Source organism: Eimeria necatrix, genomic scaffold (assembly GCF_000499385.1).
Source record: "Eimeria necatrix Houghton genomic scaffold, Enh_scaff81, whole genome shotgun sequence".
NCBI classification, from domain to species: Eukaryota; Apicomplexa; class Conoidasida; order Eucoccidiorida; family Eimeriidae; genus Eimeria; species Eimeria necatrix.
The window spans coordinates 39,287-67,224 of NW_013651762.1; the positions used below are offsets into that span (position 1 = coordinate 39,287).

The 27,938-nt window shown below is 51.6% G+C and overlaps 3 protein-coding genes across 3 annotated transcripts; 2 read left to right on the forward strand and 1 right to left on the reverse strand.

Annotated features, from left to right (window-relative positions):
• Nucleotides 1–325: 325 nt before the first annotated feature.
• Nucleotides 326–15,779, forward strand: ENH_00078060 (adenylate and guanylate cyclase catalytic domain-containing protein, putative; the record flags this gene model as incomplete). The annotated part of the gene is made up of 53 exons (XM_013577686.1): nucleotides 326–383; nucleotides 644–1,006; nucleotides 1,148–1,251; nucleotides 1,379–1,508; nucleotides 1,696–1,788; nucleotides 1,910–2,049; nucleotides 2,166–2,243; nucleotides 2,365–2,416; nucleotides 2,511–2,625; nucleotides 2,775–2,878; nucleotides 3,070–3,110; nucleotides 3,223–3,351; nucleotides 3,535–3,627; nucleotides 3,831–3,937; nucleotides 4,152–4,228; nucleotides 4,373–4,486; nucleotides 4,632–4,689; nucleotides 4,821–4,924; nucleotides 5,022–5,300; nucleotides 5,433–5,476; nucleotides 5,590–5,664; nucleotides 5,743–5,855; nucleotides 6,026–6,126; nucleotides 6,283–6,437; nucleotides 6,600–6,718; nucleotides 7,033–7,121; nucleotides 7,252–7,408; nucleotides 7,580–7,691; nucleotides 7,801–7,891; nucleotides 8,036–8,105; nucleotides 8,292–8,383; nucleotides 8,517–8,636; nucleotides 8,801–8,872; nucleotides 9,120–9,278; nucleotides 9,504–9,605; nucleotides 9,782–9,810; nucleotides 9,933–10,644; nucleotides 10,791–10,929; nucleotides 11,051–11,103; nucleotides 11,236–11,564; nucleotides 11,728–12,353; nucleotides 12,513–12,552; nucleotides 12,663–12,776; nucleotides 12,887–13,006; nucleotides 13,186–13,314; nucleotides 13,614–13,728; nucleotides 13,821–13,872; nucleotides 14,033–14,149; nucleotides 14,375–14,449; nucleotides 14,617–14,715; nucleotides 14,847–15,094; nucleotides 15,450–15,550; nucleotides 15,714–15,779. 53 exons carry the CDS (start codon nucleotides 326–328, stop codon nucleotides 15,777–15,779), a joined length of 7,074 nt encoding a protein of 2,357 aa, XP_013433140.1.
• A 580-nt stretch (nucleotides 15,780–16,359) lies between these two features.
• On the reverse strand, nucleotides 16,360–18,331 carry ENH_00078070 (hypothetical protein, conserved; the record flags this gene model as incomplete). The annotated part of the gene is made up of 4 exons (XM_013577687.1): nucleotides 16,360–16,396; nucleotides 16,519–16,939; nucleotides 17,235–17,380; nucleotides 17,493–18,331. 4 exons carry the CDS (start codon nucleotides 18,329–18,331, stop codon nucleotides 16,360–16,362), a joined length of 1,443 nt encoding a protein of 480 aa, XP_013433141.1.
• A 1,355-nt stretch (nucleotides 18,332–19,686) lies between these two features.
• ENH_00078080 (SAC3/GANP family protein, putative) lies at nucleotides 19,687–27,577 on the forward strand (the record flags this gene model as incomplete). Its single annotated transcript, XM_013577688.1, has 4 exons — nucleotides 19,687–21,687; nucleotides 21,905–22,835; nucleotides 23,033–26,084; nucleotides 26,239–27,577. The coding sequence occupies 4 exons, from the start codon at nucleotides 19,687–19,689 to the stop codon at nucleotides 27,575–27,577; spliced, it is 7,323 nt and encodes a 2,440-aa protein (XP_013433142.1).
• Between the last annotated feature and the right edge of the window lie 361 nt (nucleotides 27,578–27,938).

Below are 27,938 nucleotides of genomic sequence, written 5' to 3' on the forward strand. Positions count from 1 at the left end.
GGAGTGCCTGGTTTCAGCTGCAAGTCACATGGGTTATTCCCTTGCCTTTAGGGGTCCAGCATCCGTTGTACTGCAGGTCTGCTTCGCACGTTTGGGCCTTTTTCATGCTGATAAGGCACAGGCAACCTGTACCCGTAACCTGTAGACTAGTTATAGCATCAGCTCAACTGCGTCGCGTGCGAAGTCGGCGATATAGGGCTTTCGTGTGTTCCTGATGACCGCGTGGATGACATGGCTCTGGCTGCGAGGACTGTTTCAGATAAACGACGAGTTTCGCAGCTGGCAAGTCATCGGCGTCAACGAGTTCACCTCCAAGAGAAGCCGAATGAGTATAGTCTTGCGCCCTGCCGGATGGACTGAGGGGGCCATCATGTACGCCAAAGGTACGGATGTTTGTGGCTATCCAGCCCGTGCTGTAGGCATTTTTCATACTGAAAATATTGGGAGTTTTGTTCGTGCTGCGAAACTGGCTTAAGAGAGATAGAAACTTGTCCGGCTCCTGTTTCACAGCACGGCTAGAACTACCGATTTGCTCCCATTCCACGCTGCCCGCCGTTTGTGGCTTGTAGATTTGTGATCACGAGAATGTCTGTTTGTTCTTCGCAAGATTGTCTTTCGGTTGTGGGCTTTTGACTAACTGCAGGGGCCGACACGGCAATGCTGCCACTGCTTTCGAGCTTCGACGGCATGCTGCAGGAAAGCAGAACCGGCGCAAAGTACGAGGGAGGTCCAGACCCGCAGGACACACAGTATGCTGAGTCGCGTTTTAGCAGGTCAACGACGAGCATGAGAGATGGAGCGGATCGCCAGAACTTCCCACGAGTAGCTCCTGCAGGTTCTGTGGCCTACAACACGCCCCATGAAGCAAGCCAAAATTTTGCTTTTAGCAGCGAGCAGGCAGAGCCCTTCAAGCCCTGTCCCGCCCCTGAAAGCCGTGTGGAAGCAGACGTTGAGCTAGTTGAGCAGCATCTGAAGGTCTTCTCGCTTCAAGGTTTACGCACCATGGGTAAATAGAAGCCTCTGCGGCAGCTCAAGCGAAAGTTGTTGGGGCCAAGTCTCTCAAATGACAGAACCACGACTCAGATGCGCATCCGTCCAAACACTCTCATTATGTGTGTGTTGTGCTTTTGCGCTGCTTATTCCACAGTTCTCGCTTGTAAGTACATGAGTCAGGATGAGACTGACGCATATCAACGCCTCTACAATGACGCGTGTTCCTCGGTTTACAGCAGAGAAGAGCGTCTCGAGCAGGTAAGGGTGCTGGAGGATCAAGGCTGCCCTTATTTTGGAGGCTCATAGCGCAGAGACTCACATTGAAAACACCAATTGCAGCCTTAAGGTATGTTGGCTTGCTTTGAGCAGGACAATTTGTGTGCAGGTGGCGGAGCAGTTCGAGCGGGACTTAGAGTACCTTGGCATCACTGGAGTCCGGGACAAGTTGCAGGCCTATGTGCCTGAGACACTTGAGCTCATGATGGAGGCCGGCATCCGCGTGTGGATTGCTACGGGTATGTTCGACAGGATGTGTCTCCCGTTCCGGCTATTATTAGGGACGTACTCTAACTTTGTTTCCGTCTGAGCATTGGGTCGACTGAGAGAGCTAGTTTCGCTAGGCTGATTGAAATGATATAGATTCGTCAGCAGCATGCCATTGTTGCCTACTTGTTCTTCGATTAAACCACTGCGCCTTAACAGGTGATGACGTCGAGTACGCTTTGCATATTTGTCATAGCTGCCGACTTCTCACTAGCCATACAAAGGTGTTCCACGCGGCTCTTGCCACAAGAGGTTAGTTTCATTCCTCCCGGCTGCATTTGTCCTGAAGTGGGACTGGGTGCGCCTAAGCTGTGGTCATCTGCCCGATAGAGTACCATGCAAGCCATGCAACTGAGTTTTTCGCTTCCTCCAGGCAAGCGAGCCAAACGGGAAGGAATGTTGCTTTACGACATGTTTCGAGAGGCGCGGATACTTAAGCGTGCTGACGAACATATTTGCCTTGTCGTGACAGGGCCAAATCTAGCGGCCTTCCTGAACCACCCAGATTTGCAGGTACAGTGTGCACCTATGTAGTAACCGGTACTCTGTTACATTTCGTTCATTTTGAATTCTTTGGAGGGAGAGATGGGCGGGTTTTCTTTGGGATATGCGCTACTGGTTACCCTCAGACCTGCTTCCTAAACATGGCGTGCTGTTGTGACGTCGTGGTGGCGGCGCGTGTGACACCGACTCAGAAAGCAGACATGGTAACTTTCTGTCTTTCTTCAGTGTGGCTACACCAGAGGGTCCGATTTTAGTACAGCCAGCAAGATCAAGTGATTGTGTGCATGCTTGTAATACCTGAAATTTGGCTGGCGCGTGGCGCAGGTTCGGCTAGTGAAGAAGCGATTAACACCGCAACCGATTACTTTGGCCATTGGTACGCTTCTGCCTGCCTCTGAATTCGTGTTTCAACTTACCGAGGCAAGCTAGAAGGTGCTCCTTGTGGGGCGCTTCCGTCTTCTTCTTTGTAGGTGACGGGAGCAATGACGTGCCAATGCTTCAGGAGGCGAGTGTGGGCGTGGCTATTCGCACCGAACGAGGCACGTCAGTGGCAGGCTTTGCGGACTTTGCCATCTCCGAATTCAGGTATGTGGCATTTTGCCCACCATAACACGTGGTGCAAATTCGTTATTCCTAATCCCTGATGATCATTGGCAGAGAACTGGATGCGCTGGCAGCTTCTTCGAAGCCGGGTGTGACCGCGCTGGATTTTTGTACGGTTTTTCGTCTGGCAGGTTCTTGCAGAGGCTCCTCTTTGTTCATGGGCGCCTCAATTTTTTGCGCATCTCTAAGGTCATTCTGTGGACGTTTTTCAAGAGCATTTTGCTATCTTTTCCGGGTCCGTTTTATCAGTTGCAACTGGTTTCATCTTCCCTTCTTCCTACCAATAATACTTACTCTGTTTGCGTCAACGGATGCACTCGCCGTTTTCCAAGTCAGCATCAGCCTATCACGGATCGACCATGGGAAATGCTGATTTACCCTAGAGATGCGTAGAGAGAACTCTTGCGTTTATCGCTTGCGCTGCAGTGTTCTTGTTCCAGCCCAGTGCATTCTGGTCCGCTGTGGAGGTACGCAGACTGTCAGTAACTGCGCGAGTTTTGAATATTCAGGACACTTGCCCGTAACAGCAGGCTGCCACTTGACGTGATTATTCGGCATCTGCTTGGTGTGCCTTCTCAGCTCTTCGACCCGGTATTGTATATGCTGGCGAACTTCCTCTGGACAGTTTTGCCAGCGATTGTTTATTCGTTTTCGGAACAAGACCTGCCGGAGCACTTACTACCCTCAATTCCTGTTCTTTATACCTTGGTAAGGATCAAATGGTAAACCATGCGCCTTCATGAACTGTTAACGCAGTGTGGCGCATACCCAATTGTCGCCCAGCTTGTACGCTTGTAAAATGTTTTATGATCCTTTGTTTAGCTCGGCGTTGCTGCATCTGGCAACTAAGCGTCTTCAGGTAATTGTGTAGGTGCATTTGTGTGCCTGTAGGGAAGGCGCCGTCTATACTTCAACGGGTTTACTTTTAGCTTTTGGACCGTTGAGGGAATAATTTACTCTTTGCTGACTTATTACATATTGCAGGTGTGTAGGTGCTGCCGCTTCGTATGGGGAAGGCGGCTAAATGGGATTTAATAATGCCACAATTCGCTGCAGAGCCTATTGACATGTGCGTTAAGGAACAGCGCGATCCCAGGGCGGCTTGCGCGGGAGAGATACTCGCATTGGCATATGTTTTATCAGTATCGCCCGATGTCGCACTTTTGTGTCCTCATATTTCAATTTAGGCAGCATGGATGGACTCGAATGCAATCCCTGGCGGCCAAACAATGGGGTTCTTCTCATTTGGTGCTATTCTGCTCTTCGGCTTGATAATTCAAAGCAACTTGCGCATGTAATTGAGGCACTCTGCCTTGGATGAGTGCAGGATGCAGCATAATTCTTAATGCATGCACCCAGTGCACATACACCCAGTGGGGACACCGACACGGTGCTTCAGCTGTTCCCTAGCTTCCTGTTTGTGCCTGCAGTTCGTCAGTAAACATCTTTTCGTGCTCGTAAATTTCAATAGGGACATAGAAGTACTTTCTTACGTTTGTTTGAATCAGGTTGATGGAGACACACTTGTGGACTCCGACCTTTATATTAACTACCGTGGGCCTGTGCACACTTATATATATCCCTGGTGAGGGCTTGGCGGATTTTTGATTCTGGCGCTTGCTGGCGTAGGCGATTTGCGTCGGTAAACGTCCAGTAACAAGCCTTTTGAATGCACGTCACGCTCGTATCGGCCGTCACTTTGTTTTCGTTTTGTGTGTTCTACATGCAGTTTTGTACGTCTACTCTGCCATTGGATGGCCATCGCGAGGCATGTTGGGAGTTGCATCCGAAGTTTTCGCCTGGCCACTACTGTATTTTGTTGTGTTGCTTTGGATTGGCGTTGGTACGCAAAAAATGCTTTAATGCGTTATTAATGGAACGTCGCCATCTCCGTCATCTTGCAGGAGTGATACACTTCTAACACATGAAACAGGCTACGGAGAATAATGGCAGCGAGCTTGGAATGCACGTTTGTGCGTGGACTTCAGGCATAATGCTGCAGGTCTTGTTAGCGGGTGTCAAGTCGTCCCTCTTCCACAACATTGCGTAGGTCACTGCTTTGCGCATTAATTTGTCTTCTCTTGAGCGTTTGCCCTCCAGCTTGCGCCTTTTGTGCGTGGGTTTGGCGGGTTCATTTAGCCGATGGGTGTAATCTGTTCCTGCATGTTGACTGGCAGGAACAACGTGAAGCATTGGTTGGCACAGCGACAAGCAGAGCATGATAAAAGACGACGGGTCACAGGCTTACCTTTCGGGGAGCCTCGTCTTCGGCTTCTTCCCGGTGATAATAAGGAGCCATCAGAATAGTGCCATCCATCGGCTTTTGACAATTGTTGAGAGTTTGCGGCAGCTATCTTTTTATTTATTCTGTGTCACAGGTGGTCAGGACGAGTACGGGCCTTTCTGTGGAACCAGCAGCTTGCTATCAGCCGTGAAGAGACTGTTGTGGGTGTGCGGTTTTGGAGCCTGTCTACCAGCTCCGGGACCCGTACACCAGCTGGTGGACCGTCGTATTCTCGCCTTTCTCCGGGACAAATTCAATCCTCTACGTCACAGCGAAGTGTCCACCAAGTTACCACCCCCCAGGAGGTTCCGCGTGAACGAGAACTTCGTCACTTACGGTGGCGATAAGAAGGAGAAAGACTTAGGAGCTCAAGGTGAGCCGTGTTGATGCGCCCAGCAGTGGCTGCTGCGCTTGTAGCTTTCGGTGCTGCTCTGTGGATCGGAATTTTGCACAAATGAAATTGCTGCCTCTTAACAGCGCGTACCCCGTATGCGGTGGTGCTCAGAGAAAGACGGTGGAGGCTCACATGGCCGAGGGGGAGGCGCTGCAGTGAGTTTATTGAGTAAACCGTTGTCCATACCGAAGTGCTTTGGACGAGAGCGTAATTGTGCTGCGGAATGGCGCATGTTCGCGTGGGGGGTTCCTCTGCGGTTTCATATCAGGATGACGTCTCAATGGATTCGAACTCTTCTGGAATGTCTTTTGAAGGGGATAAGCATCGAGACCGAGTCAAGCTGGTGAGCGCACTCAAACTCTTCGTTCCGGCTTAGAGTGCCCGGTACACTTTGGTTCAAGATTTGAGTTGCCGTGTTCAGGTCAAAGTTTCACATCTGATTAATCGCTTTTCTCTCAAATTCAAGGACATGCAGCTGGAGGCAGATTACCAGATCCACCAGAAGAAGTCGTTTGTCAAGCGTCTTGTCCCTTGGTACTTTCTCTCCTAAGCCAAGTGGCAATATTGCATTCTACGCATTTTGGCCCGTGGTTTGTAACGAGATGCTGTGGATGTATCAGTTTTTCTGTTGCAAGTGGCACTTGGTCTGCTTGAGCTTCCTCGGCAACAAAAAGAATTTGAAGTCACTGCGTTGTGCTTCTCAGGTACCGCGTCATCTTTGTGTTTTTGGGTCTTTACCGCATTGTTGCGTTTCTTGCTGAATATTTTATCGACGCGTATTGGGGAACGGAGAAGCGGGTTACACGTACGCTACTTCCATTACAGTACAATTGCTCTGTTCGAACACGCCGCTGTGCATTGCTGGGAAAGTTTTACTGGAAGTTGAAACTATGCAGTATCAGGTGATGGCAGCAGGTATCTTGAAGCAGAGACGGTTTGATTTCGTGCTGGTTCTCTGCAGCGTGGATGTGCATTCCGACAGTCATAGTAGTTTTAGGGCTGCTCGGTGCAACCCTGTCTACGTTTGGCCAGTTCTTCATGGATCATTTTTCTTTTGTCTTGAGCTCCGTCATCTTTCTCATGCTGGCCGAGCATGTCACCCTGTACGCAGCTGCGGTGAGTCGACAGCCTTTGCTGCTTATTTCTTTCCAAGCCCTCATCCGATCACGAGTTATGGCAGCAGTATACTACTACGATTCATGGGAATTTGGTAGCATGCAGCTGTACGGAGATAAGGCCGAGATTTCTGTGGGGGCTTGTGTTTCATCTGTGCTGCAGAAAATGGACGGCATATTGAGCTCACTGTTATTTCCTGTGTTTACGTTTGTCATACTGCGCATTTCATTCTTGCAAGCTGTGATGTGGAACATCTTCTTTGTCCTCGCCTTCACGATTAGGTGGGTTTGCCTCTTTACGTAGGAAGCTTTTTGCCTAGATAACTGTTTCGGCTGCGTGCCGTTGACGAAAAAACCAGGGACACTCTGCATTGCCTTTCATTTACCCTGATGAATAATATCCAATTCTTATCTGGTATACCCTGTGGGCTTAAAGTTGAGGACTCTCTGGGAGCCATGTTCCGTTTAGTGGGGCTGCGGGAGATGGTATCCCAGTCAGCAGAGGAGCGGGGGCACATCATCGCGTATTGTCTTGGGGGACTCCTGTCCGATCTTCTCGCAAAATTCCATTCATGTTGCGCATTGGCTTGGTGTAGATATATCATTGGACAGAGTCAGAGCTACCTTTCTCTTTCGGACCTCTACGACCACCTGCCGCTTTTCCTTGGTTCCATCGTTTTTGTTGGTGAGGCTTGCACTATCTCTTTATTCCAGAGACGTACTTCCTCCTTACACCGGATGCCTTGAAAAGCCACGAGCAACACTGAACGCGTTGTGAATGAATGCATTTGGCTTTTAGCTGTATTCTGTGTCAGGGTTTGTCGGGTATCGTCTTGAGTACAACCAGCGAAAGTCATTTTTGCTGGATTACAGCGTGGAGGCGAGCAGGCGAAAACAGCGAGAAATTTTGAACACCATGCTTCCACCTTTTGTTGTTGATCAGATGATAAACGCGCCTTTGAACGAAGATGGGTATGGCTTTTTTTGGTATCCATCATCAGCTGCGCCCGCTTCGTGAATTCGATTTTGTAGCGTGACTGCAAAGTCTTGCCTTCATTGCATGAACGGGAAACTCTCTGCTTTGGGAGTGCATCAGAGTCCAGGCAGTTGTACAGTTGTGCATTTGGCGTATGCGCGGCTCAGCATTCCGTCTACTTTGGAGGCAGAAGACCGCGGGACTGTATCAGTAGTCTTTTGCGACGTCTATGAGTTCCAGCAAGTAGTTGCATCCATCGAACCTACTCGGCTTGTTGAAGTGAGCCCACCTGCATAACTAATACGGTTCCAGAGCGCCGCATGACGAATTACTATATTTTCAAGCTACCATTTTAGAGTTCGGATCACACCGGTCGTCTTGTACTCAGGTGTTGGACTCCCTTTTCCTTTGCTTTGACAAAAGTGCAGAGCAATTTGGTTGCACAAAGATCGAGACGGTCTTCGAAACTTACCTTGCAGGTGCGACTCCATGCTTTATCGCTTTTTAAAGCATAACTAGGAAGCTGCAGCAGCGTGGCGTAGCGATTCTAGACACAAATCTGTTTGGACGCTCGGCCTTTATATGTAGGCATCTGATGAATCCTTGCTTGTGCGCTTCACCAGCCGCTGGACTCCAGCCAGGGAAGGGAAGCGAGTCTGATACGTCTCAAACGGATGCAGGGGATGCGCTGGAGTACGTTCTGTACTTTGAATTGCTTTCCTTAAGATTTAGTCGGATAACTCCACGTGGGGCCTGGCAGCTGTTAAATTCTGCCAAGATGCCGATGAAGCTGGTAGAACTTATGGGCTAGAAAGCAATCTGAGGTCAGATGAGTTTCGCCTACCGACGAGACTAAGCTTTTGTGGCATTGTGTTTCAGCATGGCACTGGCGATGTTAGAAGTCGCTGCTCAGATCCGCTATGAAGTGACCCGCGACCTCTCAAATGCTGTGGGCACTAACGACGAAGAACGTAAGCTGGCGCGCTAGTCACGCATGCGGACCGATGCCCCAATCGCGTGGAGTGAGTTGGCTTATTGCAAGGTTGCTTATGTGGCTCGTTGCTGGCATTCAAGACCTTGCCGAGTTATGGTGTGCTTTTTTAGAGGCACATGCTGCTGCCAGGATGAGTAGCTCTGTAATGACACGACAGAAGACGGCAACATTGAGAACGGTGTTGAGTTCCCGGCCACAACGCATTCGTGTCAAAATCGGAATCAACTCAGGTAGGTGGTCGGATCTGCTACGCCACCCCAGTTACCTTGAGTTAACCCAGTCCTGTGCTCCTTGCTTGCGTATGATCTTCAAGATCCGAAACGAGATAGATTTTTTATCAGGAAAAAATGAAACGATTTGGAATTGATATGTGCTTTGTTTCGAATGCATCAAGGTCGCGTCATCAGCGGAGTCGTTGGAGCCAAGAAGCCCCAATATGCGCTCTTCGGTGACACAGTCAATACGGGTGAGCCGAGGAACTGTAATCCCGTAGCTTTTGGGGGTTCACGAGATAGAAGATTGTGGAATATACGTGCCTTCACGCTTCAATTTTTAGGCGTGGTTTTTACAAGGAATGCAGTGATGCCTTCCAGTAAGTACGGAGTGCCACCTGTATAACGCACTTCAGTTTAACGTTTGCAAGCAGATAGGAGCGAATGCTTCTTCACACTTTGAAGGGCATTTTTTGAATCATTGTCGGGGCTGATGCACAGCGAGCCGTATGAAAACTACTGGTCAGCCGGATTACATCCACATTAGCGAGAGCACGTACGACCTTGTAAAGGATGATACTACACTCTTTTATGAGGCGCGAAAGACGCCGGTGAAGGGAAAGGGCGACATGAACACATTCCTGCTCGTACGAGTAATGGGTAAGACATCTGTGATTCTTCTCAACAGAGTCGGACTTTGGGGATCGGCAGCTCGTGTGTGTGGGGTGGTAGTGTCACCACTTAAGCATGTTGTGTTTGAAGGGTAATTGTAACAAGCATCTGCCCCTTGTGAAGCAGTGACGGACTCGTCACTGTGTGGTCGAGCTGCGGCGCATTGTTTTTCATTCATGCTTTAGAGGAGTGCGTTTTGCTGTGTTTTACCAGGCTCATCTTACCCCAATTTCGGCGAGGACGAGCGCTCACTTTCGGGGCCATTAGGCAGCAAAGACGGCGCCCTCAATCCCTTCGGGCAAGGCTCGGCGTCACGTGCGTTTTCATGTTGTAGCAGCTACTGTAACTGCAGAATCTTTCTTGATAATTGTGTACATCCTTTTTAATATAGTGAATCCGAAGTTATATGAACTAAGCAGGCCAGCATTTTTGCGCAATTGAAGTAGATTCAGAGGGCCCCTGTGATTTGCTGTGCTTTTTCTGCTCAACAGTTGGTGGGGAAAGGATTCCAACCGTGTGGGTACGCCGTTCTTATGCAAGAGACTGCCTTACTGTCGCGCTTTTGGCTACTACCCCAGCATCAGCACGTGACTTGGTTGCCAGTCGCAATGGTCTGTGCACGGTTTATTTCTGTTTGTGCAGCCTGGGGCAGCTAACGTTGGTCCAACGTCGAATGAGGCCATTATACCCAGCGCCGCGTCTTTTTCGCGTGAAAGGCAGCACACGCAGGAGTTCCCAGGATCGGTAGCGCAGTCGATTCCATCAACTCCGCGTTTGACACCTGGGTTGACTTCGCGCTCTTCACTCTCCGAATCGATATCTCCTCCGGAGGGATCGAGTCCGCGGACGCCTTCCATTCATTCTCTCGAACGTTCACTTTCCAGGGGCCAGCGCAGCTACTCAACTATGTCCAGCTCCGAGGCAGGAGCCATTAGCATGACTCCGCAGCAGCTTACTCGAGCATACGCGCGGCAGGAGAGTGTCTCCCGTGTTTTGGCCTTCGCACGTGACGGTCTGCAGACAGCCGTTAGGGAATCTTCCGAGCTGAAGAGGCAAGAAATTGCTCGTCAAGTTCACGCACAAATCCTGCGTGAACAGCTTCACCAGGGATCCAGTTCCGTGTGGTCCTCCCAGGAAGACATGAGCGTCGGCAGCAACTGCTTGAGCACCAACGTAGCCTCCCTACCGCAGTTTCGCTACGCTGCTTCTCACACTGCTGATATCCGCAATAGCTCCCGCATTGGGAGATCCATTAGCAGCAGTACTCGCCAGTCTCCCCGCCAAACGGTTACGAAACGTGCGGTCAGCGAGAGTCGAGCTCTTGAAATGCGGAACAGTAGAACTGATATCACAGGTGAAGCTACATACTGCTACTTCACATAAGTCAGGAAAACACGCAAAGCCACCCTACTTGTTTCCAGCTCCATACAAAGAGTGGATTTCGTTGACAGGGGGAGCCTTCCTTCGGTGTTGGTTGAGGCCTGTTTTTTCTGGCTGCAGAGCCTTCCCTCACAACCCAGGATTCATCAGGCCAACGTTCTCTCGGCATGTGGCGAGCAGCGAACGATCTGTTCGCTCATATTGGAACAGAAGCTCACGCCAAGATTTCCGTGCTCCTAAAGGTGTTAGGAAACAGCGGGTAAGGAACACATAAGCCATTTAGGACTTGGCACAGCTCACCAGAGTTTTTGCCACTCGTCTGCCTACCTCGATCGAATCTCTCAGGGCTTAGGACTTTTTTCCGGTACATCTGCCCTCAGAAAAGAAGAAGAACACGCTGCAGACATAGGAATAGATGATGAAGATAACTTTGGTGAGCGTAGAAGACTGCGTGGAGGAGATCTTGCAGCTTGAGATGTTGTGTGCAAGGGACATGGTGCTTTTATCCGTCTTCCTCTGCAATGTAACGGAGTCTGTACATACCGTCTATATGTTAAATTTTCAGAGGCCAGGGATGCGCGCATTGGCGCGTCGCGAGAAAGCTTGTTACTGATGAAGTTTAAGGACAAGAATTTGGAGGCTCGGTACAGGACACACTTTTACAACAATAAGTCCAATATCAACACTATTGAGCAGGCTATCATCATATTTCTAGTTGCTTTTGCCGTCCAGACGCTGGTGCGGCTCTGCCTGCCGTGGAATTACACTGAAGTGGTTGACGGCGTCAAGTACACAATTAAGGTATCCTCGCGGCTGTATTGGGGAGTCCGCGCCACGTATACTTGCGTTGCCTTTCTTCTATGGATCCTCTTCCACTACCGTAATAGGGGCGAGGTGGGCTGTGCATCCTGCGTCACCTGCTCTCATCATCTTCACAAGGTTGCATGTTCCGTGAAAGCATAACAGGCAGTTTCTGCGAGTCGTGGTATTCACATGCATAGAATGGAGTGCAGACCAGTCCAAGGGCATTGTGTATGCGGGCTACTGGCTTTTACAGGTAGCGTCGCGGCTCGAAATCCGTTGGATGGTATTTTTGCTAAACATTCTATTTATTTCTGCGGCCTGCGTGTTCGCCCTGAGCAACAGTTGGAGTACTGAAACAACAACTCGACAGTCGGCCACTAGCTTTTCAAGTGGAACTGCCGCTTCAGTGCTGTCTCCAGGGGTTGCCCTTGAGACATCGGCTCTGGGAACGGACATGCTGACGTACATAGGTGGTATTAGCAGCGTGCGAATGCCTAGCAATGTCGCCCAGCAGTCACCTGTTGCCTTCCTGACAGGAAAGTCTCCACGTTCAGGATTGACTTACAAGGAAAACTGCCCGACTGGAGTGTGCCAGACTTCGTCGCCGACTGAAGAAGCGCCACTCATATGGCGGCGGCTGGGAGCCGAAAGTGGTTCTACAGAACCATCCTCAGTTACCGTAACAGTGGAAGTTCCAGGGCAGAGAGGTGCATCTTTTTGGTTAGTTGCGGATAGCGTTGAGCTCTTCTTTTACGTCGTTATTCTACACCACAACACGGGACTTCTTTTCCAAAACTGTATTCTCTTCGACATCTTGCTTCTCACCACGTGCTTGACCTTCATTCTCACTGCAGCTGTTTCTACGTCTAACACCATAGGGTATGTTCCAGTACGACTTGTGTCCCGGCGGCTGTCTATATTAACCGACCTCACTTAGAAACCGTTTTTGCAGCGCCATAGCTTTCTGTCAGCTGCCGTGTACTTCCAGATGAAAATATCACTTCTGTAATTGTGTGTTCGGCTGTTTTGTCATGCTAGGATGGTCGTTAACTTCCCGTGCTACGTTTTTTTCAATTTGGTGAGTGATACTTCGTGCGCGCGCGAGACCGACAGTTTGTTCCTGTGGCCACTTTACTGCATACTGGGCTGCATGCCGCACACGCTTCCACGGGCTGCTTTTGCGTGCAGGTTAGCGCCTATTGGAAGGAATATATTGATAGGCTAACCTTTTACGTTAATGAGCACGCGAAGACGACGGAGGGACGAGCAACGCAACTCCTTAACGACATGTTGCCAAAACAAGTGGGACCCGTGGCCGTTTACACCTATAGTCACCAGTTGTGCTCATGAGGAGCTGTCGCAATGAGTAGCACACCAAGTGTGGCTTAAAGTGGAATGCGTTTGAAATGCAGGTACTGGAGGAGTTTCAGCAGGATAAGCTTCGGCTTGCCTACACGCATGACAGAATGACATTTCTGTTTGCTGATATTTGCGGCTTCACGAGTTGGGCAAAGAATGTCGACGCCTGCGAAGTAGGACGCTTTTTGTCACTTGTGTACTATTGTCGTCCCTGCCCCATAGTTGCGTCCTGCACAGGCGAAATCGAACTACGGAAGCTGCTGTGGTGGCTTTCTAGTTTGGAATTACCCATGGAGGCTAGCAGTGAGGCTGACTCGTATATTTGTGGCTGACCCGTTGTATACTCTTCCAGGTGGTGACGATGCTACAAAAACTCTTTGCCAAGTTTGACCGTGACAGCACCAAGTACAAGCTGTACAAGCTGTGCACTATTGGTGACGCGTACGTAGCAGTCAGCGAACCAGTGACGGAAGATAACGAGGTGGGCATGCAATCAACCGGTTGTTTCCTTATGGTTTCTCCGGCATGCTCGGCAGAGCGGATCGCTTCGCAGTCTGATCGCTTCGCAGTTTGTGTTGCAGCAGATAAAGTGCGCATAGGGCGGTTTAACGGGTAGTTACCATGGTGTCACTTCCATTTCTATTGTATACAGTAGCTGGTTAGCTTTTTGCAGACGCGAGCACACGATATCTTTGCGTCTGCAGTAGCATTTTCTACATTCATAGTGAGTAATAGTAATAAGTTCCCTGCGGACGCAGTTCGCATTGTGGAGGTTTGCAGGACTACGACCCAGTGGAGGGCACTGGCTTGGTGCTAACTATGGCTCAGTCCATGATCACCAACATCCAGGAAGTTCGCGAAAGACTGAACATTCCCAGTCTGAATATGCGCATTGGTAAACTGCCATGATCGTTAGGAAGCTCCAGTATGTGCTTGTTCACTGTCCCAAAGCCGTTTTCTATTGCGTATCGCGACTCTTTCTTGCAGGCTTGCACTATGGGACTTGTGTTGGCGGGGTGATTGGATCTGGGAGGCTGCGGTAAGCATTTCTAGGAAAAGTGCAGAGTGATGGACTACAGCGTGCCTTTTGACGTTGGCAGATGGAACTAGTGAAGCAGTTGTGTCCTGCATGAATGCCGGACTAACGTGCTTATGTCGCATAATGAGGATGAGGGCTGAAGCTTCTCTTTTGCAAACAGGTACGACTTGTGGGGGATGGACGTTCTCACGGGCAACATGATGGAAAGCAACGGTCAGCCTGGAAAGGTCAATGTTAGTGCAATTCTCCGAGACTTCCTGTTAAAGCATTTCCCTGGGTTCGTCGTAGTCGTTGATTCTGCCGCCATGCGAAGCAGCCTCCGACGTTTCCCCGTGGCACGCATAGAAGACCCTGCATCATGTTGCTTCAGTTAAAGATACGCAGTATCTACATTTTTGAATGTTTTGTTCAGTGAAGGGTTTCGGCCAGCCTTCCAGCGCACACTATGCCTACATTTGAGCTGTCTTTTTAGTAACAGTTCATGTGGTTTATTGAACTGCAGGAAGTTCCAATTCCGATTCAACAAGAGCGTGTGTGTCATCAACAAGACAGTAGATTCGTACATCATACACCCCGCGTAAGTAGTAGTTGCTTCCAGGGCAACTCGCCTTTTGATTAGGGTTATAGCGCGATCTCCGTTTGCGTCTACAACATTACGTAGTCACTGTTGCTGGAAAAGCCCTGACCGCAGGATTGTGTAGGATTATTCTCGTGTGCATATTGGCGTGTCACATGCTCCTTCAGAGGTGAAGCGACCGATGAGGATGCGATAGCTCAGCCCGACGGGGCTGTGCTGCCCCCTCAAGGAGTTGCAGCACCAGTACCACGGCGAGACGATTCTAGGTAATCCGGCTAACTTACTTCAATAGGTTATTTTGCACTGACACATCCCGTCTGAAACTGAATTCTAGCTGCGTTTACTGAAGCAGAAGTGAATGTTAAATTCCTTCACTTCCTCGGTTTTGGGCTCGCAGCAGACAAGACATTCGCGGAAGAGTTTCTCGACGGGGGTCCATTATTGGTCTACATCGCGCGCTTGGACGTAGATGCAGCGTCCGCGGTGGCTTTGAGAGCAGCGCCCCGACAGAATCTCCTCGCGTAAGTGGGCCCAGTGTCAGCAGGCCTGCATCGCGAACCAGCAGCCGCCCTAGTCTTGTACCACAGGAGGAAGCCGTAGACGAGGGTTTTAACAGGCAACAGCGTGACGTGGAGGGTGTGGCAAGTAAGTTGACTAAGTGGCTTTTTCCTTCTTTCGGGGCTCAAGTGGCGTAGTCGTTGAAGTATGAATCTCATGCAGACTTGTAGAGACCCAACAGGTTAACTCATTCAAAGCCTTGTGTCAAAGCCTTGTGTCACGTTTTTGCTCGTGGGACTCCACTTTCGTACGGTAACGCATTCTAAGTTTGACACTAACTAACGTAAAGAATCGAGTGCCAACTTGGTGGATGGAAGATTATTTCTCTCGCTTCTTCTGTTGACAAGGACATTCCTCTGCAGGGTTCTGGGGTCTATGCGTATGGCTTCGATTTGCTGCTGGCGGCATTTCGTGGGTGGATGTCGTTTTGTTGCTGCTTCAGCTGGAGGTGCCGGTGGTGCCCCGGAGAACGTCGCATTGCAGACACTGAAAAAGGCGAGCAGCGCGGGCCACTCAAGTGGCGTGGGCATGCAACCTATTTCTGTAAGCTGTTCACCAAAAGGTTTTGGAGGGCTTTTTAGGAACTTTCCGTGTAGGGGAGTGGGCCCGCCTTCATTTCATGATTTACAATCCGCTTCTCTGGATAAATCAAAGGGCGTAGACTAGCAGCGGAACTGTGAGTGACTGTACTTGGGTGATATCTCAGGAGGAAGGAGCAGCTCTCACGCCAAGTCCAGACTACAATAGCGAGAGCTCTCCAGAAATATACTAGAATGTGATGGGGAGAATGCAACAGGATCGCGCATTATTAGTTTTCGGTCAGGTGGCCGGATTAGGGGTCATATGAGCCTGGCGCGAAGAGCAGCTCATCAGGTAGCGAGAGCGCCCTCAATGTGTGAGAGGCCCTCAGACAAGGCGTCTCTTTGCTTGTTGCGTCCTGTGACTTACTCATTGGCTCTTTCCGTGGGGGTAGTACTTTGGTTGTACCCGAAAGGCGTGTAGCTTTTCGTAGCCTCGCTGCACTTCGTAGCGTCGCGACATCCTCGGGTTGGCGTTGCCACAACTGTTTTCCTCAGCATCGGGGGACCTCTCAAATACTTCTCTACATTCAAGTGTACATGAATGCAGGTAGTGCTCATGCGGCGTATTCAGCTCCTTGAGCCTCTTTCCTACGTGTAGCTTGTGTTTTCGAGCTTGTTAAAAAACATTGCAGAATCAAGATCTCTAGATGTCCAAACTGGGCATACTGTAGGGTGCAATGAAACTGTTAGTTGGAACAACTGAAGCTTCTATTGGATTAGACTGCCCTTTGCACAGAACTTGCTCAGTTTAGAAGGTCCAAAAGCAAGAGTTCATAGCTTCTGGGAAGTGGCCACGATTCTCTTCACGCTGCAAACGCCACGCAGTCCGAAGGGGATATGCAAGCATGAGCCCGACGCAATTGTGCATGTTATCGGGAAATTGTAGACCACTTACTTTCGTGCTAATTATCAGGCCACATATACTTTTACTTCTTCGCCAGAGCTGCAGCAAGTTTGAGCACTACTTCGTCGCTCCCGCGGGATCCAAACAACAGCCATCCATCGGCAGAGACAAAACAGGGGAAGCCAGCAGCCGTTACGACGGCCAACAGCTGTTCATGAACGCCCCTAAATGTTGTTTGTGGTTCGAGGGACGGTGTAGCCTTTGGGGCTACGCCGTGCGGGCTTGCAGTTGGTGTGTGGGGGCCTACACCAACGTTTACTGCTTCCGATGCAGACACACAATCAACAAAGAGGGGCTGTTCCAGGTTCGCTTCCGAGGTCTCTGCGAAATGCAGCAGGGCGTCAGCTTCTGTGAAAAAACTGTCTAGATGCTCCCGAATTTCCTGTTGAGCAATGCGGGCACAACGCAGCAAATCCGTCCTGCCGCGGTCTTGTAGAAGTACCCCTCCTGCAAGAGAAAAAGAAGCAAGATGGCACAAATTGGCGAATTCCTCAAGATCGCATGGATCAAGTCTGTTTCCTCTGTCTGGTCAGCAGCCAGCGTCCTGCTTTACTCATCTACTCTGCCTTGCCGTTGCAATGCTCATAGGAGCATTTATCTTATGCTTGCGCTTTCGCATGTTGAGGACTCTTGCAACCACTACGCTGCGTGCTTGCCGCGGGGCTCTTGTTTAGCCTTTCTAAATTCCCCTACGGATACAGAATGCCTCTCCCTGGCAATGCCTCTCCCTCCATTCACCTACCAAGCAATATTTTTCGTATAACATCGAGGCTGAAGGCCTTTGCCCTCTCCGATAGGACATTCATTCTAAAGCAACGATTATGCTGCTGCTCCTGGTCTTCCTGCTGCCCCTGATGTCTACTGTCTTGTCGCGCTCTCTGCGGCTGTCTGAATGACCTCACACAGCAAACGGCATTAATGTTCACTGTATCGGCCTTGAGCAGCACAACGAGTTGACGAGCGAGCTATCCATTTACAGCACACAGCAAATGTAACGCACCGTTGGGATGGAAAGGGCTCCTGGGTGCCCCCTTCGCCAATCCGTAGAAGGAGACCAGCTGCTTCACAGCACTGGAGTAGCGCCTGTCCAACCGATGCGCGCTGAAGCGTCTCCGCTGCAATACAGGCGACCGCAAGGTTTCGGCAGCTTCCAACTGACTGCTTTTGTTTCTGCTGCGTCTGCTGAAGTTTCTGTAGACGCTCCAGGAGTTCCTGCCGCTCCAATGCCAAGGGTAAGTGAGCGGTGGATTCTTCATTGCCTGTGACTTGTAGACACGTAACTCGAGGGCAGACTACAATGTCTCTTCTATTCATTGAAGTTGTCTTTGTCTGCGCTTGCTCTAGGTAAAACCTGAATGTCTGAAGGTCGCAAGGGTCAGCTGCCTTGAGTACCCTAAAGATTTGATGCAGCACTGCCACATCCCCTCCGCAAATCCACAAAGCGGGGGTTCCGCAAGAGGCCTGCAATAGCGGGGAAGCGTTCCCTGAAGCCACAGCTGCTGTATTGTCTCTTCTTAAGACATCAGCTGCACTGAAACATCCAAACAAGCTCACGCTACCCTTGGAAGGCGAGAACCCCATCCTGTAACCTCTGCCCGCTCGAGCATCTCCTGTCTGTCTCTGCTCACTAAAAACACAATTGCCGCTGGTGCTGCCGCTCGCATGAGCTTTCCATGTTACGCCTCGCTGGATGGGAGGGCGCGCAGTCACTTCCAAGCGACCCTGAGCACCATCTGTGTATGTGGAGGTTGTCGGCAAAACACCAGAAGTCACGACGGCCCCTGCTGATTTCAAGCGCGTCACAACCGTTGCCTCATAAGCTACCGGGCCTTTCAGCATGCCTAAGCACCGCAAACATGACAGCAACAACTGAACAGCAACGTTTATTCGGTGCCCATAGAAATATTAGGACAGCCATGTTCACCACTGGTCAGTCTCCAGGCGTTGTGGACTCTACAAAATAGGAGTATTTTGTTGATGGAGTGTTTCTTCAACGCCCCCCAATGGGGCCTCCACTGACATACGTAAATCAAACAAGCCTAAGAACTCACTAGGTGTGTCACCCCATGTCTCGCGACACCGTATGATTGGGCTTACGGATACACAAACACCGCGTAGGGACCCAGACGCTTCAGGACCAAAGCATGATGCTTCGGTAGTTTGCTCGGGAACATCTGCCGTTATATTTGCTGCCGTTCCTGCTGCCGCTTCACCTGCAACTGATGCAGTTGCTGAAGCCGGGCCGGCTGCTGTTGCCTTCTCCCGAGCAGCACACGCTGCTCGGGAGGCGGCTAAGAAGATATGAAGATCGTTGGAAGGTCCTGAGAGCTGCCCCCTATGTGAAGATAAACAAGTATAGCAGCTGGTGGTGACACGAGGATAACACGAGAAGCAGGCCCTTTGCCTGAGAATGTTGCCATTACAGCCAATGTTGCAGTGTGGTCGAAAGATCAACCTGCCACCATTGCCGCTGATGATGTCTGTGCTGCCGTTGCTTACTCCTTTGTACAGAAAGCTGCAGTGTTTAAAGGGTGCATGCAGCCCCTGTGCGGGCGTGAAGTCACCAGATAATACCAGCAACCAAAAACACAAGGTCTGCAAAAGGTTGCGCCAGAAAGACCCCCTCTTGCCCTGTGTGCCTTTTGGGGCATTCCATTGAGAAGTGACGCCGTCCATAGACGTCACGAAGGCCTAGGGATATCCTTGGTACCGATAAGCAGCTGCGATCTCCTTAGGACTAACAGGAGACTGCGCTGCCGACAGGGAGGGTCCAAATCCAAATTAGGTCTTTTGCATATGACGCCGAAGACCAAATGAGAAAATGCAATAAAATCTAAACAACACTTGGTCAATAATCAGCCGGCCAAGACGAGGGCCCCATGGAAGCTTGCAAGGACCCCCCGGGGTGACGTTCGGGGGCCCTTCTCCGCCTGTGCAGCGCCAAAATCTCAGGGCAGGAGCAGCACTGAATTCAAAGTGCTTTCATCTCTAAAACAGTGAATCTCTCAACAATTTTGACGGAATCTGATATATAAGAGAACACGCTGACGGTCGGGGCCATCTCATGCCCTGCCATAAGCTTGCTTCCATCATCCTTATGCTGCTGCGTACTGCTGCTGCGTAGTACCCTCATGGACACGCCTGTTATGAGCGTAGCACCCGATGAGGCTGTGTGAACCACTGTGACGTTGCAGATGGAGGGCGTGCCCTTCAGCCGAAGCCCTCCGGCGCCTACAGACGGCGTCTTCCGCTCTGCTGGAGCTCAGTCGTTGGAGTCGACTGGAGCATCATTGTTTCGAGCCTCTTCTACAAGCAGTGCAGCAGGAGTGTTCTCACTTGGAAGCACCGCTGGGTCTCCCGCCCCGGGCGTCCTCTCAAGCAGAATCAATACACTCCGTGGGTCGGCCTCTGCCGCTTGCGGGGAACCTTCCCCCTTTACGGGTCCCGCAGCTGCAGAAACCGGCCATCAGGCAGCTGACTCTACTTGCAGCAGCGTTTTCAACGCAAGCAAGCCCGGGAACGGGGACAATGGAGGCCCGTTTGGCGAGGCCGGAGGTTTAGGTTCGCAGTGCCTCTTTGCTGCTGGCAGCAGCAGCAAGTCAGCTGGGGCCCACTCAGAAAGTGCTTCATCGGGCATCTCTACCAGAAGATCTCTGGGGGATTCTAAGACCGAGGTGGCCATTTCTGGCACGTCAGGCACAAGCAGTCAAGTTTTCGCCCCCCCGCCAACTGGGCTTTTCTCGAATACTATCTACGGAAGTAACCAAGACACTGGGGCTACTGCAACTACTGGCGCACCACAATCAGCAGGGCGCCCAACTGCTTCAGTCCTCAAGGCTACTGCACCTGGACTGGCTCTGCGAAGTGTTGCCTCTGGGGGCAACTTGTTTGCAGATAATGCGAATCTGAGGAGGGAAGGAGAACTCTCTGGAGTTTGCCCTACTCTATTAGGTGTTAATTTTACTGCAGGAGGCCCCTCAGGTAGTAAACTAACGAACGGGGATATGCTTAGGGACATTCCTGCGAATTCCACATCTGGGATGTCGCCCTTTACGGACACTTCTGGAGCCCTCATCCCAGGGGCCTCACTACAGAGAGGGTCAGCAAAAGGAGCTGTTCCTTGTGGGAAAGGTCTGTTTGCCACTGCTCTGGCCAGTGAATCGTCGGGCGCCGCCCTGGTAAAAGCCCGGAGCTCGGACGATAAAAGCGGCAGTACCGGTTTGTTTGAAGGTGCTGCTTATTCGGGGGGAGAGCGGGGCACTTTATTTGGCAGCAGTGTTTCCGGCCGCAACGGTGCTTCTGAGGGTCTTATTGAGGCCTCTGTTGGTACTGGTTTGTTCTCACGCTTACCTGGGGGATTTGATCAAAATCGAGCCAGTGGAAGCGTCTTAGCGGGAGCCTCAGGTGAAACTGTCACCTTCACATCAAGGAGGAGCAGTTTGTTTGGGGTCCCCGCCGAGGGCACGTTCACAGCTGCAACTAATAACAGTGACAGGGACGTGGAGGGAGTCGTTGTTACTGACGGTAAGGGACCTTCACGATCACAGGAAGGCTCTTTCGGGCCTTTCCGCAGCAGGGGCGCCTCTTTGGGATTTGAAACTAGTACTGAAGCAGAAACAAGGCCAGCCGGTAGTAGCACTGGAAGCAGGAGCAACATCTTTGGCCTTACTGACGGGCATTCCCAGCTTGCTAACCGCAGCGGAGTTGCGCCCACAGCGTCAAGCGGCCCACAAGGGTCTCATTTCACTGGAAGCGCTAACTCCTTTTCTAGTATGGAAGCGTCGCCAGAAGACCCAAGCAGCAGCACTAAGGGCAACACAAACAAGAGTAGTGTAATTGCTGTGCACGGGCGAGGCAGGCTTTGTGTGCCCGAAGGCCGTGCGGTGCCGCCTCCCTTGCCAGCTCCTTCGGGTCCCGAAGGGAATCCTATGCTTCAAGCTGATCTTGACGAGGGAGCGTTGATCCTAAGGGTACAGGTGGTGCAGCAGCTGCAGCAGGTGCTGCAGGAGGGGATCTCGTCTACGCTGTCTCCAGCTGCAGCAGCAGGTAATGACCCTTCTTCGGGAGGGCCGTTTGTAGGCCACTTGTGTGGCTGCTGCAGCACAGAAGAAATGCTTGACAAACAACAAGTTTCCACGGCATCGGATTTTGAGCGGCTAGATGCAACGGTCCCAGGCGATCCAGAGGCGCGCATCGTAAGTTGTTTCACCCACAACGAGCCATCTGCCCAACATTAGAAATTCCTTGCTGCTAAAATACTTAGCTGTCTTCTGGCTGTGTGTATTGGTTTTTGTTTGCATGCTAGTGCCTGTCGGCAGGTCGCCATGTACTGCGTGAGCTCCAGCAGTCTGGCATGTGCCGATGCGGTTTAATGGCTTTCTTTACATGAATTCGCTAATGATGCTGGTGCAGGTGAACGTACATCTGGCCTTTTCATCATTTCGGCGAAGTGACGCTGGGAAGCCCTTTAAGCAGTCTGACACCCGACCGGCAGTTTGGTGTCGGCGCGCCGTCCATGCATTGCTTACATATTTTGCTGACGCAGATCTGACGAATGGACCTCAGCAGCAGCAGCAGCAGCGGCAGGTCCTGCCTCGGAAGGAATATCTGTACTGTCGACCCCGGCCGTACACTTATATAGATGTGTACAACTTCCTGCGGGACCGCCTGCGAGCGTGCTGGCAGGAGCTGACAGTGCAGCACGTGTCTCCCCACCGGGCATCCATTGAGACTTTGGAGATATCTTTTCGCTTTTTGGTCCTGTCTGAAGAGCTCTTGGCTGGAACTCCTGGTTTTGACGCTGTCTCCAACCACGGTCTCATGCAGACCTGTCTAGACAAGCTCATGCAGGGATACGAGGCAACTCGCGCCTTTCGCAGCAAACGCGACGCTACTGCTGCGGCGGCGGTGGCAGCCGCCACTGCTACTGAAAATGAAGGAACAGTGGCGAAAGACATTAAGGCGTTGATGGATCTGCTTGTCTACTCCAGTCCGTACGAGGGGGAGTTTTGGGGCTTCAGGCTACTGATGCTGTTATCACAGGAGGCGAGTGATACGGCTCTGGTGTCTCTGTTGCAGCGACTGCCGCAGCAGCTGCAGCAGGACCCGTCAGTGCGTTTCGCTCTTGAGGCGTACAGGGCATTTAGGGCCCTGGATCTTCGCCGCTACGTGAGGCTAATGCGAGAGGGGCCCTACCTGCTGTGTGTAATGCTCCATAAGTTTTTGCCGTATGCACGCGCACGATTCCTTGCTGTTCTCGTTCTCAGTAGACTGACTGGGGGCTCAAGAAACCCAATCAGCCCGCAGCGGCTTTCGCTGCTGCTGGGTTTCGATGGGGAAGACGGTAAGGATGGTATTTTGGAGCGTTGGTTACCGTTGCTGCTGCTGTTTATTCTAGTCTCCAAAATTGTACCTGTGCGGCATTTTAACAGGGCTCTGCAGGTTGCTGCCGTTGGAGCTGCTGCCGCCTATTCTGACTGTGTTGGAAAGTCCCTTGTGGAGGCTCCGGACTCTTTTGCTTTTGCTGCTGGAACTGTGCAGGTGAGATGTTTCCGGCCTTCTTGGCTGCTTACGGAATCCGTACTGCAGTATCCCCCCGGGGAAACCGAGTATGCCTATTGGAGGAGACGGACAAAAGTCTTCTCCAGGATCTTTCTTCCTACAAGAAAGCTAAAGGTCCAAGGGCTCCCTCTGCATACCTCATGAGCCCGGCTTACCTGTCCAGGCAGCAGCTGCTTGACCCAGACTACCCAGCAGCTGCATTCCCTGCCGGACGACAGCAGCACGAGCAGCAACAGTTGCAGAGGCTGTCAGCAGCGGAACTGAGTAAGGCATTCTATTTCAAGCAGCTTCACACGCCAGTGCAGCAGCAAGCACAACGGCATCAGCAAGAGCAGCAGCAATGCCAGTTTACGAGGTTAAGGAGACTGCAGCAGCTTAAGCTCAGGCAGCAGGAGCACAACCAAAGGAAGATAACGTCGGAAAAAGAAGAGCAGCAGCCCCTACTGCGGCGGCAGCGGCCTTTGGACGGGAAGCTGCATACGAATAGCTCAACAATTACAGCGACTGAAGGGCTTTCGTTCCAGATACCAGCCGTGCAAAAGGCACATGGATTGTTGAAACCACGTGAACAGTTCCAGCAACAGCTGCCGCAGGTTCCTCAAGGGCAGCAGCCCTCACAAGCGCAGCTACAAGAGCCACCTGAAGCGCACCAGCGGGCTCAGCAGGAGCAACAGGAACAGTCAGTTTTATCGTCTGCGTGGCCTTCGTGTCAGGCTAAGCGGAGTGCACCGAATTTTCAAGCGGCTGTAGTGGTATCTGAGAAAGGGCCCTTGGGTCGTCATGGGTGTCACGTAGCAGCTGCTGCACCTAGGGACCAATTTTCTTCAGGAGGTGTGACTGCAGTCGCAACAGTGCAGCCAGATGAGCCCACAGCACATGCAACATCCTCAGAAAACACAAAGGTGGCAATTACAGAGCCCTCAGGAAAGCCCAACATCCAAGTGATCGTAGGTCTTCCTGAAGCTAGTGAGGCAACGGTGCGGGAGCCCGTGGCGGCTCCAGCAGCTGATGTTGAAGCTCAACAATTTGTCATTGCTGCACTGCAACGGTCTAAGGAGAAAATTGAGCTAGACAGTGAGCAGGATGATGGTTGCCCTCCTCACGTCGAAGCGTCACCGGTTTGTAGCCCTAGGGCAGCGGCGCCGGCAGCAGTGAAGTTGGCGACCTCGCCGGAATGGCCTGCACAGAGCCCTGAGGTAGCGCCAGATGCGAACAGAGGTACCGCAGCAACAAAGCCTGAAACGGGCCCAGAGGGGATTGTGGGTTTGAGACGATGGAGACGCCGGCGCAGAAGCAGTGGCGAGAACGGCTCGCAGTTTTATGCATCAATCCAACTAACTAGTGTATCTGCACTCCAGGGTGCTACTGCAACCACTGAGAGTGTAGGGAGAAAAAGTTGCTTGTGCCTTGCAGAGGCTGCTGCGGCTGCTCCAGCAGGAGGCTGTAGAGCCGACTTGCCGTTGCTGCTGCTAGAGATGCCCAGCAATAGGGCGCCATCCGCATCAGCCGTACCTGGCCTGCTACAGAGCACCGCAGTGCAAGAGCAGCAGCGACAGCCACAACACCGACGGCTACAGCAGGACGAACAACATGAACAACAGCGGCAGCTGCAGCAACTACAGCAGGTGCAGCAATTGCAGCAACAGCAACGCGAGAAAGAGCAACAGCAGGAACGAGCGGAACAGGAGCTACCGAAAGATGGCTCCGGCAAAGATCCAAAGAGCTTTCAGGGTGGCTCAGGCGGTCACGAACAGGCTCCAGAAGCTAAAACAACGGCCGCGGGAATAAAGAAAGCCGGTGCGATTACGTTGAAGCAAGATGCAGACGTAGACGATCATACTGAAAGAGCTTTGTACACGCTGAGATCTCCAGAAGAAGAACTGCTGCTGCTGTTGCAACAACAGACAGAGTGGCCAGGGCAGTCTTTTGCAGAGATGCTTGCCACTGCCGTTGCTGCTGCAATTCAATCCTTGCCGACTGATGCTATAGGCGTTTCTGTACCAGCTAAGCCTGAAATGCCCCAGCATCCACAACAGCAGCAGCCGTGGAATTTGCAGAGTATTGTTGTTCCCCGCATTTTTTTCAAGGCGGTATTTTTCGGTATCGGCAGGTGTGCTGTTGAGGCTATGCTGTTGCGCGTGGTTGTCTCGGCTGCCGAGGGCCAAGATTTTAGCAGCAAGAGTGCCGCAGCTCCGGTGCTGATTCATGGCACTGTGACATCTGGGAAAGGAAGGCAGCCGCTTCATAGCAAGTTGGTGCTATGGCCCCAGCAGATGGTGCTCACGACGAAGGCTCCGTTGCCGCTACCGCTTTTTTGCTCTCTGCATGCCATAGGGTGCGCTTCGGAAAAGTTGCATTGTACAGTTGAAGCAGCAGCTACCCCGAGAGCAGAAAATGCGGAAACGACAAATAGCGATGGAAATTCCTACGAACTTGACATAGAGGAGGCTGTGGGAGGAGCCGCAATGCTGCTGTTGCCATTACCTTTTCTTGTGGAGCTAGTGAGCGCAACGGCGAAGGCAACGCTTGCACCAACAACAGCGAAAACCGTGGACGTGCTTTGTGATGCTTGCGGCGGTATGTATCCCCCCGTAGTGCAAATTTGTCCCTCGACGCCCCTCAGCAGCGCAATGGTCTCAGCATTCCGAGCAGCAGAACAACACTGGGAAGCAGCTGCTGCAGCGGTGGCACATGCTGTGGAACTTCAGCAGCTGACACAACAGGATGGACAGAAGAGTGACAGTGCCATCATATCGATTGTGTTTGCTCTGTGTCTGCCTCGACAATTCTTTCTTACCCCCGAGCCGGCTGAAGCACCAGCGTCGACTGTGGCACGCATGTCTTACGAAACCATTGTTTCAGCACACCCCTGGCAGCAGAATGTGCAACAGCTGCAAGAAGGCAGGTCACAGCAAAAGCCTCAGCACAGGCAACCAAGGCAACTGGTGGTGTCAGTCGATGATGAAGTCCATACAGCATGCGCTACCGTCCTAGCGAACCTGTGTCAGGCTATCTCTTCCAAATTCCCACAGTAAGCAACAGCAGTAGTAGTTGCAGTAGCAGCAACAGAAGATGCAGCAAGAACTCCACATACCTAATGCCTAGCGATGCTGCAGAGAAGTTGTGCAGAGTTGATGTTCTTTTGCCGTATCAAACGCCTTTTGAAAACGCTCTGATGTTTGCAGGCTCAACCACGTAGCAGCAAACTTACGGGTGCGGTGTATTGCGGTCGTCCCCAAGACTCCCCAGTCAAGGAACACGAGAAGCTACAACGGCAGTAGTAACACGTGTAGCAGCGCACAACGAAGCTGTTCTTGCATTCAAAAAGCTCTACCTTTGGCTCGAGGATTGCTGAAATGTCTTGCCTTAGACCCCTGGGAAGGACTCCGACAGAGCAAGCATTTAAGGACCCTTATTCGGCAGAGGCCGATGCTGCTGCAGCAGCAACAAATTCTAGTGTCTGGGTGGGCTCATATTTTGGATAAGGCGCTTGCTGCAGCTGCTGCAGTAGCGGCAACGCGTGCCAAGCAGTCTCTCAATACGCGCCTTGGAACAGGACTGCAGCGGAAACCAGCATGTCAAGAGTGGTCTGGGGAGCTTATTTCTGCAGCAGCGGAAGGCGCTGCGGCACGAGTTGCTGCTGACGCTGATGTGTGTGCTGAGGCGTTCCGAGCAGGAGCAGCCGCAGCGGCAAGTTTTCTCCAGAGCTGCAGCAGCAGTTTATGGCTGTTGCCGCCAGCAGAATGGCTTCTGGATCTTCATGAACGGTTGCAGAGCACAGAACAACGACGAATTCAGCAGCGAAAAACGGCACGGCAAGCCGTTGCTGCAGCAGCCCTGGCTGGATGTTTTCCCTCTGCAGATATTGACGCACTGTACAAGTTGGCTGAGCCATTATTGCAGAAGCCGCTACAGGAGCAACAGCAGCTACGCGGAACCATTCGTTTGCTTCGTAGAGCATACAGCAAGGAAACAGGATTGTCACAACTGATTAATCTGGCTGCGTTTGCTGGTGCTACCTCCTTTATGCAAGAGCGACAGCAAGGGAAAGGGCAGGCACTGGAGGCAGTTTTCGCCGCTGCGTTTCAGGCAGCTCGGCGCAGCGCAGCAGCTGCTGTTGCAGGGAGCAAGCACCTAGTCCTGCCGCATTCTGTTTGTCGCATCTTCTCAGCACCATCTTTGTACTTTTGGGGAGCGCCCGCGTTGCCTCAGGGTTTGGCAGCCACAACGGCAATTCTACAAGAGAAACTTCATCAGCAAGAACCGTTGCAGAACAGCATACAAATTGAGCTCCTAAAGGGACCAGAGTCTGTGGGCAAGCAGCGAGATCAACTTCAGAATCAGCAGTCTCAGCTGCAAAAGCAAAATGTCAGGCAGCGGCAGTCTCAGCCGTACATGGAGGAAAGCCGACGACTGCGGCGGCGTGTTTGCCGTCAGGCCTTCAAGCTCATAGATGATTGCATGCAATGCGCAGCAGAGGAGACAAGATACATCAGGTCTCTGCTTGAGAGGCTGAGATCTTAACTATCGGATCTGTTTTAGCTGAGGCTAGCTTGCCATCATGCGGCTTTCACCTGTTTACCTTGACCTCGCTACGCTGTTCCCAGCAGTGGACAACAAATTGAGCATTCTTGTGTGGAATCATCTATCTAAATATCCATCTTGATTCTATAATGTAGGTCTAGAAGATGGGAAAGCACCCTGCACACGCGGGTGTCTGAAGCTCCAAGCATTTTGCCACGCAGTTACAACACTAAATGTAAGCACAGTAGATAAGTATGCCAGCGCGTGCGTTTTTAGCAAGCGCGCGTGTAGCAACAACAGAGGCACAGAAGTAGTGGCACCACACGAAGCAAACGAAAGCAAACGAGAAACCAAAAGTGCC